This window comes from Ovis aries, chromosome 5 (genome assembly GCF_016772045.2).
Source record: "Ovis aries strain OAR_USU_Benz2616 breed Rambouillet chromosome 5, ARS-UI_Ramb_v3.0, whole genome shotgun sequence".
Lineage (NCBI taxonomy): Eukaryota > Metazoa > Chordata > Mammalia > Artiodactyla > Bovidae > Ovis > Ovis aries.
Genome location: NC_056058.1, coordinates 59,122,916 through 59,135,299, shown reverse-complemented (window position 1 = coordinate 59,135,299; position 12,384 = coordinate 59,122,916). Strand labels below are relative to the sequence as shown.

The 12,384-nt window shown below is 38.3% G+C and overlaps 1 protein-coding gene across 8 annotated transcripts in view; it reads right to left on the bottom strand.

The window, feature by feature from the left end:
• HMGXB3 (HMG-box containing 3) overlaps positions 1-12,384 on the bottom strand; it is a 60,684-nt gene that overhangs the window by 16,642 nt on the left and 31,658 nt on the right. For all 8 annotated transcript variants that reach the window (XM_042250968.2, XM_012178784.5, XM_012178787.5 and 5 more), the window contains 2 exons: positions 11,864-12,165; positions 11,234-11,361 (listed from right to left, as the gene is read on the bottom strand). In XM_042250968.2, the coding sequence (XP_042106902.1) occupies positions 11,234-11,361; positions 11,864-12,165 (430 nt within the window). The remainder of the gene's footprint in view (positions 1-11,233; positions 11,362-11,863; positions 12,166-12,384) is intronic.

The window sequence follows — 12,384 nt, the reverse complement described above, 5'->3', positions numbered from 1 at the left end:
CAGTAAAAGATGCTTTCCATCTGAAATTGAGTTCAAAAAAGAAGTAATAAAAATTCTGAAGGAATTAACAGAAAGGCCATCGACAGAAACACAGATTACTGTAAAAAGGAACTAGAAACTATAAGGAGTAGCCAAGAAAAGTTAGAAAATTCATTTGCTGAGACAAAAGATGAGCTAAAGGCAATGAACAGCAGAATGAATAATGCAGAAGAATGAGTAAGTGATCTGGAAGACAGAATAATGGAAATCATCCAGTCAGAACAGGAGACAGAAGGGGAAACAGAAAAGTATGAAAGCAATATAAGAGACCTATGGGATAATCTAAAGCATGCTAATCTATGCCTAATAGGGATTCCAGAAGGGAAAAGATTGAAAATGTATTTGAATAAATTATGGTTAAAAACTTTCTATACCTAAAGGAAGAAACAGATAACTAGATACAAGAAGCAGAAGGTCCCAAACACACCTATGCCGAGACAATAAAAATGGCAGGGAGGGAAGGGACATGGGTGTACCTATGGCTGATTCTTGTTGATGTTTGACAGAAAACAACAAAATTCTGTAAAGCAATTATCTTTCAATTGAAAAACTGGCCAAAAAAAAAAAAAAGGCAAAGGTTAGAGGATTCTAAAGGCAGCAAGAAAGCAACCAAGTTAATCCCAATGGAATCCTCCCCATAAGGCTACTGGCAGACTTCTTTACAGGAACTCTGAAGGTGTGAAAGTGAAAGTCACTCAGTTGTGTCCGACTCCATCATCGATACAGTCCATGAAGTTCTCCAGGCCAGAATACTGGAGTGGGTGGCCTTTCCCTTCTCCAGGGGATCTTCCCAACCCAGGGGTAGAACCCAGGTCTCCCACACTGTAGGCGGATTCTTCACCAGCTGAGCCACAAGGGAAGCCCTAGGGAGTGGCAAAATACATTCAAAGCAACCTAGAATATAAAACCCAGCAACATTATTTCTTAGAATAGGAGAATAAGAATTTCTCGGACACGCAAATACCAAAAGAATATAGCAATACTAAACCTACCATAAAAGAAATATTGAAAGATCTTCTCTAAATAGAAAAGCAAGAAGGTACAGATGTCACAATGGGAAAGCAAACCACAAAAATATCCATTTGTGAAAGTGAAGATAAACACAAGAACAGCAATAGGATAAACAAGAAGATGTAAAATAAAATGTGGAGGAGTAAAAACATTTAGATTCTCTCTCTTTTTTTAAAAGAATGTGTTTGAGCCAATATGACTATCAGTCTAAAGCAAGTAGATATAGGAAGGGGTTAATATACTTGAAAAACATGGTAACTGTAGATCAAAAGCATACAAAAGATTCACAAAAAACAGAGAACACAAGCATAAGACAAAAGGAAATCATCAAGCCACAAAATATATGATAAAAAGGACAAAGAAGAAACATAGAGCCAATAGGAAAACAGGGTTTAAAATGGCAATACATACATATTTTATCAATAATTACCTTGAGTGTCAATGAAGTACATGCTTCAATCAAAACACAAGGTGGTAGATTGGATTAAAAAACAAGAGCCTACAACATACTGCCTATAAGACCCACTTTAAGGCAAAGCATATACACAGATTTAATGTTAAGGGATGGGAAAAGATATTTCATGCAAACAGAAATGACAAGAAAGCAGGGGGTTGCATACTCCTATCAGATAAAACAGGCTTTGAAACAAAGGCCATAAAGAAAGCTAGACCTTATATAATGATAAAAAGGGTCATACAAGAAGAGGATATTACATCCATTAACATATATGAACCCTCTAAAGGAGCACCTAATTATATAAAGCAAACATTAACAGACATAAAAGGAGAAACTTACAGAAAATACAATAATAGCAGGAAACTTTTAACACCTCATTCACATCAATGGACAGATCTTCCAGACAGAAAATCAGCAAGAAAACAGAAATCCAAAATGATACAACAATCATTAGACTCAATTATTTCAGGATATTACATTAAAAAAAAAAAACAAGAATACACATTCTTTTCAAGTGTACATGGAACATTCTCTAGGACTGACCACATACTAGGGCACAAAACCTCAACAAAGTTAAGAGTATAAAAATTACTTCAAACAATCTTCTCTTCTCTAATCTACAATAGAATGAAACTAGAAAGCAACCACAGGAAAACAAATGAGAAAAAAAAATTACATGGAGAATGAAAGCATTTTACTAAAAACAATGGATCAATAAGTAAATCAAAAAGAAAAATTAAAAATGCCTTGAGACAAGCAACAATGAAAACACAATCATACAAAATCTATCGGATGGAGCAAAAAAAGTTCTTAAGAGCTAGGAAAGCTCACAGCTATACAGCCCTTCCTCAAAAAACAAGAAAAATGTCAAATAAGCAACCTAAATTACCACCTAAAAGACTCAGAAAAAGAAGAGCAAGCAAAGCCTAAACTCAGCAAAAGGAAGGAAGTAATAAAAGATGAGAAAAGAAATAAAACAGAGATTAAATAATAGAATGAAATCAATAAAATCAAGTGCTGGTTCTTTGAAAGGGTAAACAAAATTGCCAAACTTCTGGCCAGGCTCACCAAGAAAAGAGAAAGAACCCAGATAAACAAAATAAGAAATGAAGAAGAAGAAATAGCAACTGATACTGATGAAATACAGAAACCACAACAGAATCCTACAAGCAGTTATATACCAACAAATTTGACAAAATAGAAGAAATGGACAAATCTCTAGAAACATACAGCTCACCAAAACTGAATTAAGAAGAAATCCATAATTTGAACAGATTGATTACTAGAACTGAAATAGAATATGAAGGGAAAACAAAAACAACAACAAAAAACTCTCTACAAACTAAAGTCCAGGATCAGATGGCTCCACAGGCAAACAATACGAAACACATAAAGAAGAACTTTTACTGACCCTTCTCAAACTCTGAAGCAGAGGCAACACTCCCAGAGATATTATATGAAGCCACCACCACCCTGATACCAAAACCAAACAAAGGTTAACGCCAAGAAAGGAAAACTGTCGGTCAATATCCATGATGAATGCAACAATTCTCAACAAAAACACTAACAAACCAAATCCAGCAATACATAAAAAAGATCATATACCATGACCAAGGGGGTTCATTTCAAATTCACAAGGATGGTTCAATATACACAAATCGATTAATATGCTACACCACATCAGCAAAAGAGAAAATACACGTAATCATCTCAACAGATGCAGAAAACACACTTGACAAAATTCAACATCCATTCATGATTTTAAAAAGAGGACTCTTAACAAAATGCATATAAAGGGAACATATCTCAACATAATAAAAGCTATTTATGATAAACCCACAAACAATACCCAACAATGAAAAGCTGAAAGCCTTCCCACTAAAATGTGGAACAAGACAAGGAAGCCCACTCTCACCACTTCTATTCAACACAGTATTGGAAGTCCTAGCCACAGCAATCAGACAAGAAATAAAAGGTATCTAAATTGGAAGGAAAGAGGTAAAATTGTCATCACTATATGCAGATGACACGATGCTATACATAGAAAACTCTAAAGACTCCACACAAAAACATTTAGAATTGATAAATGAATTAAACAAGGCAGCAAGATACAAGATTAACCCACAGAAACTGGTTGCAGTTCTTTACACTAACAGTGAAGTAGCAGAAAGGTAATGTAAAAAAAATAATACCTTTAAAAACCACACTCCCCCCAAAATAAATAAAATACTTAAGAATACTTTCACCTAAGGAGGTGAAAGACTTCTACACTTTATTCATAAAATATGAATAAAGGAAACTGAAAATGATTCAAAGAAACGGAATGATAGCCCATGCTCCTGGGTTGGAAGAATTATTATTAAAATGGCAACTATCCAAAGCAATCTACATATTTAATGTGATCTCTATTGAATTACTCAGGATATTTTTCACTAAAACAAATAATCCTAAGATCTATATGGCACAATGAAAGACCTTGAGGGAAAATAACAAAGCAGGAGGCACAACCCTTCCATTCTTCAGACAATACCCTAAAGCTACAGTAATCAAAACTGTGGTATTGGTACAATAACGGACATACAGATCAATGTAACAGAATAGAGAGCCCAGAAATAAACCCACATACCTATGGTCAAGGGAGGCAAGAATATAAAATGGGAAAAATCTTCAGCCAAGTGGTGTTGGGAAAGTTGCACAGCTGCATGTAAATCAATGAAGTTAGAACACACCCTCATGCCATGCACAAAAATAAACTCAAAGTGGCTTACAGAGTTAAATATAAGACATTATAAAACTCCTAAAAGAGATCACAAGCAAAACATTCTCTGACAGAAATTGTACCAGAGTTTTCTTAGGTCAGTTGCCAGGGCAATAAAAATAAAAACAAAAGTAAACAAATGGGATTTAGTCAAATTTACAAGCTTTTGCACAGTAAAGGAAACCACAAACAAAAGGAAAAGACAACCTATGAAACGGGAGAAAATATCTGTGAATGATGTAACCAACAAGGGCTTACTCTCAAAGACATACAAACAGCTCATGCAGCTCAACAACAACAACAAACTAAACCACCCAACTGAAAAATAAGCAGAAGACCAAAATAGACATTTACCAAAGGTGACATGCAGATGGCCAATAGGTACACGAAAAGATGCTCAACATCATTATTAGACAAATGCAAATCAAAACTACAATGAGGTACCACCTCACATCAGTCAGAATGGCCATCATTAAAAAGTCTACAGATATAGAATGAAAGATCAAAAAAAAAAAAGGAAAAAAAAAGGTTATATACAGTAAAAGCTGGAGACAGTGTGGAGAAAAGGGAACCACCCCCTCCACTGGTGGAATGTAAACTGGTGTAGCCACTATGGAAAACTAAAAATAGAACTGCCATATAATCCAGCAATCCCACTTCCGGGCATGTAACCAGAGGAAAACATGGTGCCAAAGAATACACGTACCCCCGCAGCAGCAGTATTCACAACAGCCGGCGGAAGGATGGATGGATAGATACACACACACACAGAATACTACTCAGCCATAAAAAAGAACAAAATAATGCCATCTGCAGCAATAAGGATGCAACAAGAGTGAAGTCAGTCAGAAAGAGAAAGACAAATACCACACAGTATCACTGATATGTGCAATCTAAAACAGCACAAACGAACCTACATATGAAACAGAAACAGCTTCAGACATAGAGAACTGACTTGTGGGGGAGGGGGTTGGGGAGGGATGGACTGGGCATCTGGGGTTAGTAGATGCAAACTATGACATAAAGACTGGATAAGTAACAAGGTCCTACTGTAAAGTACAGGAAACTATATTCAATATCCTGGGATAAACCATAATGGAAAAGAATATAAAAAAGGATATATATATGCATGTGTATGACTATGTCACTTTGCTATAGAGCAGAAATTAACATTATAAATCAACTATGCTTTAATAAAAAGTAAGTTTAAAGAAAAGCAGTTTTATAACAGTTTCTATGTATCAAATTGACAAAGCTGAAATAATTATAAAGATGCGGAAGCGAAAGGACTTCTGGTTCACGATGGCAGAGTAGAAGGGTGTGCGCTCATCTCCCGCAAGAACACCAGAACTGCAGCTAGCTGATAAACCACCATTGACAGGAGGAAGCTGGAACCACCAAAATGAGATACCCTACATCCAAAGACAACGAAGAAGCTGCAGTGAGATGGGAGGAGGGGTGCAAACACAATATAATGCAATCCCATTCCTGCTTGGTGGGTGACCCACAGACTGGAGCACAATAATACCAAACGAAGTTCTCCCACTGTGGTAAAAGTTCTCAATTCCATGTCAGGCTCCCCAGCCTGGGGGTTTGAAAAGGGCCTGGGAACCCCCTGGCAATCTTGCCTTTAAGGGCAGTGGGATTTGATTATACGACTTCCAGAGAACTGGGGGAACCACAGACTCCAGTCTCAGAGGGCACAAACAAAATCTTGCCCACACCAAGACCCAGAGGAAAGGAATAGTGACCCAACAGAAGACTGAACCTGAACTACTTGCTAGAGTTGGAGGGTCTCCTGTGGAGGCATGGGTTGGCAGGGGCTTACCACAGGGACAGGGGCGCTGGCAACATCAGACCAGGAAGTTCCCCTTTGGCATAAACCCTCTTGAAGTTCACCATTAACCCTACCATAAAGCCTGCAGGACCCAGGGCTGGGTCAAACAACTACCAGGGAATGGGTGCAACCCCACCCATCAGCAGATAACTGGATTAAAGCTTTACTGAGCAAGGCCCTGCCCATCAGAGCAAGACCCAGTTTTCCCCATTGCCAGTCCCTCCCTTGAGGAAGTTTATACAAGCCTCTTGGCCTCATCCACCAGAAGGCAGATGGAAGAGCAAAAAGAAGCACAGTCCCACAGCAGCCAAAACAAAAACCATATTACAGAGAGTTAATCACGATAAAAAGCAGAAAGTTATGTCCTAGATGAGGAGCTTCCCTTGAAGCTCAATCCACTCCTGCTGGCAGTGCAGGAGACCCTGGTTCAATTCCTGGGTTGGGAAGATCCCCTGGATAAGGAAATGGCAACCCACTCCAGTATTCTTGCCTGTAGAATCCTTGGACAGAGGAGCCTGATAGGCTATAGTCATGAGGTCACGAGAGTTGGACATGACTTAGGAAGGCTTCCCTGGTGGCTCAGATGGTTAAAGAATCTGCCTGTAATGCAGGAAACCTGGGTTCAATCCTTGGGTTGGGACGATCCCCTGGAGAAGGGCATGGCAACCCACTCCAGTATTCTTGCCTGGAGAATCCCCATGGACAGAGAAGCCTGGTGGGCTACAGTCCATGGGGTCACAAAGAGTTGGACATGACTGAGTGACTAAGTACATGTCCCAGATGAAGGGACAAGATAAAACTCCAGAAAAACAACTAAATCAAGTGGAGATAGGCAACATTTCAGAAAAAGAATTCAGAATAATGATAGTGCAGATGATCCAGGATCTTGGGAAAACAATGGAGAAGATGCAAGAAACGTTTACCAAAGGTCTAGAAGAACTAAAGAACAAACAGAGATGAATACATACACTAGAAAGAATCAATAGCAGAATAACTGAGGCAGAATAAATGACCTGGAGGACAGAATGGTGGAAATCACTGCCACAGAACAGAATATAGAAAAAAAAAAAAAAAAAGAGTGAAAAACAATTAAGACAGCGTAAGAGACCTCTGCGACAACATTAAGTGCACCAACATGCGCATTATCGGGGTCCCAGAAGGAGAGAAAGAGAAAGGACCTGAGAAAATATTTGAAGAAATAACAGCTGAAAACTTCCCAAACATGGGAAAAGAAATAATCAATCAAGTCCAGGGCATGATAAACCCAAGAAGGAACACATCAAAACACATACTAATCAAACTGACAAAACTTAAAGACAAACATAAAATATTAAAAGCAATAAAGGAAAAATGAGAAATAACATACAAAGGAACTCCCATCAGGCTATCAGCTGATTTCTCAACAGAAACTCTACAAGCCAGAAGGGAATGGCACGATATATTTAAAGTGATGAAAAGGAAGAACCTACAACCAAGAATACTCTACCCAGCAAGACTCTCCTTCAGATTTGGTGGAGCAATCAAAAGCTTTGCATACAAAGCAAAAGTTAAGAGAAGTCAGCACCACCAAACCAGTTCAGTTCAATCGCTCAGTCATGTCCTACTCTTTGCAACCCCATGGACTGCAGCATGCCAGGCATCCCTGTCCATCACCAACTCCTGGAGCTTGCTCAAACTCACATCTATCAAGTTGGTGATGCCATCCAACCATCTTATCCTATGTTGTCCCCTTCTCCTCCTGCCTTCAATCTTTCTCATAAGTATGCATAATGTATATATTTTAGAAAACTTATGAATTTTTGCCTAACTAAAAAATTTATGACATTTTGATTCCACTTGACTTACCATGAATAGAATGCTATGTTTAATTTAAAAGAGTAAATGTGCAACAAACAATGAAGGTTTACTTTATAGCACAGGGAACTACAGTCAGTATCCTGTAATAACCTATAATGGAAAATAATTTCAAAAATGTTATATGTCTATATGTGTAACTGAATCACCTCGCTGTGTACCTGAAACACTGTAAGTCAACTATACTTCAATAAAATATATATATTAAGGAAAAAAAACCATTCCAGGAAAGAAATTATAATGCTAATCTACTGAAGTTCTTAAGGTTAATAAGTGAGTTTTACAAGGTCACTGATTAAAGTTCAGTAGATAAAACCCAATTATGTTTTTATACTAGCACCAAACAGAAATTGAACCATGTCATATAACACTGAACAAAATTAAATGCCTAGGTATAAATCTAACAAAACACCTGCAGGACCTATATGCTAAAAACAATGAAACACTGATTAAAAAAAAAAAAAAAAGAAAGAAAACCTAATCAAATAGAAAGATAGACTATGTCATGTATTAGAAAGACTCATATTTTTAAGCATGTCAAACTTCTGCAAGCTGGTCTACAGATTTAACACAATTCCAATTAGAATTCTAGAAGGATTCTGTAAATACTAACAAGCTGATTCTAAAATTCATATGGGAATGCAAAGAAACAAGAGTTAAAACAATTCAGGAAGAACAAGGTTGGAGAATTTATACTACCCAAATGATAAGAGCTACTAAAAAGCAACAGTATTCAAGACACGTGGTACTGGCCAAAGAATGGACAACATAACCAATGAAAAAGAGGGCAGAAATAGACCTACATATACATGACTATGGAGAAGGGAATGGCAACCTACTCCAGTATTCTTGCCTAGAGAATACCATGGACAGAGGAGCCTGATGGGCTACAGTTCATGGGGTCACAAAGTCGGATACGACTTTGCCTGTGTGTACTGAACTGTAACTTCCTCCAATTTTAAAGGAAAACTGGAGAAGGAAATGGCAACCCACTCCAGTGTTCTTGCCTGGAGAATCCCATGGACGGGGGAGCCTGGTGGGCTGCCGTCTATGGAGTCGGACACGACTGAAGCGACTTAGTAGTAGCAGTAGTATACATGACTAATTGTTTTTCACTTAAGTAGCAAAGGCAATTCAAAGCAGAAAGGACTACTTTTTAACAAACAGTGGAATAAATGGATGTCCACATGGGAAAAAAAAACCTCAATCTGGATCTCACACTTTACATAAAAATGAATTCAAAATGGATTACAGACAAATAAAAACCATAAATTATAAAGCTTTTAGCAGAAAACACAGGAAAAATGTTTATGATCGTCACCTAGATAAAGACAGCAAAAACATCAACACAATTGGTAAAACAAAATTTGATGAATTGGTCTTTATCATACTTGAAAATTTTTGCTCTGTAGAAGATTCTGTTGGGAGAATGAGAATATAAGACACAAACCATAATAAAATATCTGCAAATCACTTATCTGACAAAGGATGTATATGAGAGTATATAAAGAACATTCAAAACTCAACAGCAAGAAAACTACCCAGTTCAATGGGCGAAGATGGAACAGGTACTTCACCAAAGACATAAAGACAACAAATAAACCCACAAAAAGATGGTCAACTTCATTAGTCTTAAATTGAGACCACACTAAGTTATTACTACACACACCTATTAGAATGGCTGAAACACACACACACACAAAATAGACAATACCAAGTGCTGACATATGAAGCTAACTGGAATTCTCACTAATCATTAGAGGGAACACAAAATGGCACCAACATGGGTAACCAGTTTGGTGATTTCTCATAACTAAACATACACTTACCACATGACCCAGCAATGTGACTCCTAGGGTATTTACCCAAAATAAAATGAAAATTTAAGTTTACACAAAATCCTATACATGACTATTTACAGTTATGAATACAACTGTCAAAATTGGTAAAAATCCAAACATTCTTCAAGGAATGAACAGACAATCAAGTGCGGCGCTCCACACAATGCAAAGCTACTCAACAATAAAAAGGAAAATCTACTGATACACAGAACGACATGGATGAACTTCAAAGACACACACACACACACACACACACACACACAGAGTAAAAGAAGTCAGACTCAAAACACTGTTCACTATAGATTTACATGACATTCTGGAAAGACAGAAATATATGGAATGAAGAAACTATCAAACAGTTGCCAGAGGTTAGGGGCGAGGGGTTGTTGAAAGAGAATGCTTTGGGGATGATGAAACTGCTCTCCATACTGACTGCGGTGGCAGTTACAAAACTCGGTGCGTTTGTCAGAGCTCAGAGCTGCACCACAGCAAAGTTTACTGCATGCACATACAGAACATAAGGTATATTAGAATAAAGAGAGAGAGGCCCAGGTGCTATACGCTGAGACAGACTGCAGGGAAATGGCACTCTCACTGGTGCTGAAGTAGTACAAGCTCAGTCTGGCAATACAAGACATTAAAAGCATGAATTCCAAATAAGGCACCTTAAGGTTCTGAAGACAAGGAAAATAAATACTCCTTAATCTTCAGCACTCGGTTCTACATATAAAACTCAAGATTCAAATTCTCAAAATGGTTGGTACATGGTCAGTGTTCAGTGAACGATGCTGATGAATAGAGGAAAAGGGTGAATATACAGCAATTCCACTTTCGGGCATTTGCCCAAAGGAAGTAATTAAGGCTGTACACAAAGACTTAATTATAAAGAGAACTCTTAAAATGGATCACGGTCATATATTTCTCCTTAAAAATGGTGATGCATTTTGCCACCTGCCAGCATAAAAGGATACCCATGATACATTGCTAAATTTAAAAACAACACTCCAAAACAACATCCAGCACAACCCCATTTTTGTTCAAAGAAAAACTATTAAACCTATAAAACCGACACCTTCTTTTATTCTATAGGGATGAAAAACACATCTGAAAGACTACAGAATACAATGTTGAATATTAATCTCATAGCAGTAGGATTACTACTGATTTTTAGTTTTTTCCTTTTGTCAGCGTTTTGTTTTTTCCATAACAAAGATCTGTTACTTTAAACTTAACTTTGTTTAAAGAGCCCTAATAAGAGAGTCCTAACACTTCAGAGATAAATATAATCTTCTGGGGCTGGGCTAGCCAGGAGGAAAGACGTCCTCTTCCTCAGAAGCCTCATCTGAGAGAAAATCCAATGCTCACAGGACCAGAAGTCTGACCCACAGAAGCTGTTCTCAAACATGTCCTTTGAGGATAAAGAGGCTGGCACCCACCTGTATAGATGTCCATGAAGCTGTGCAGGGCCAGACAATGGGGATTCAGACATATCTTCACCTGAGCAGTCACGACCTGCAGCCAACTGGCTGTCAGCAGCCAGCACTCCTGGGGCCCCGCCAGAGAGCTAGTACCAATATTTGAAAAAAAAAAAGGAAAAGCAACTTTTTAATGCAGTTCCTAGGCTCAGTGATCAACAGCAAACTCAAGACTTTAAATGTAGTAGGAAATGAAGGTGTTGGACCTTGTGCTTCAAGGATTTTCTTAGGTGGGTGTTCCCCCTTTGTTGGAATTGGGCTTATGGAATCACCCCTAAAGTTAACATAATTCTGAACTTATTAAACAATTTAACCAACACTAATGAACTCCCAAATCTAAGCATTTTACCAGGCAGTCCAGAAGTAAACTAAATCCTAAGTTGGGGACAGTACCATTTCAATAGAAATAATATATAATCACTATTATTATTATTATTTTATTTTTGGTGATCGCAAAAGGAAAGGAAACCTTAGAAAAACTGAAAAGAACATCTGCAAAGGTTATAGCCTTAATGGTATTTGAAGAAAGGGTGATACAGGTTAAGTAAGATGGGGCAGCTAGGGGAGGGTAAATCTGAAAGCGGTGCTTACTTTTGTCCCCCTTTGAATAATGGGCTGCTACAGAGAAGGCACTGCGTGGATGGAGACTCGTAGTAATTCGACCAAGAGGTTTGCTCAATGGTGACCGTCTCCTCACTCACGTTGGACAGGACAAGCCGAGAGCTATTAAGTTCATGAATCAAAGAGAAGACCTCGGCCAGCTCTGACTCATTCTCGGGAATCTGCAGGACTTTGCGCAGCAGCTGCAGTGTTGATTGGCGCTGGATCTCCCTCTGGGCTGCGTTCAGGGGCTCTGTGGCACTTAACACATCCGGGAGTGGTGAGCTTGCCTCCTGGAAGAAAGCAGATCCGTCACGAAACACCATCGAGGGCATAAAAGAGGCGGCCACGGGCTAAAACCACGAGAGGGCATGAGTGGCAAAGGGAAGGGCTTATGACTGAAGTGGGAAACCTAGGTCCTTAAGCCACTCAGCTAGTAACTCACTTTGTGACTCACAACAGGAGTTCTCTCTCTCTGGCACTATTTCTCTACCAGTAAAATAAGAGGATTA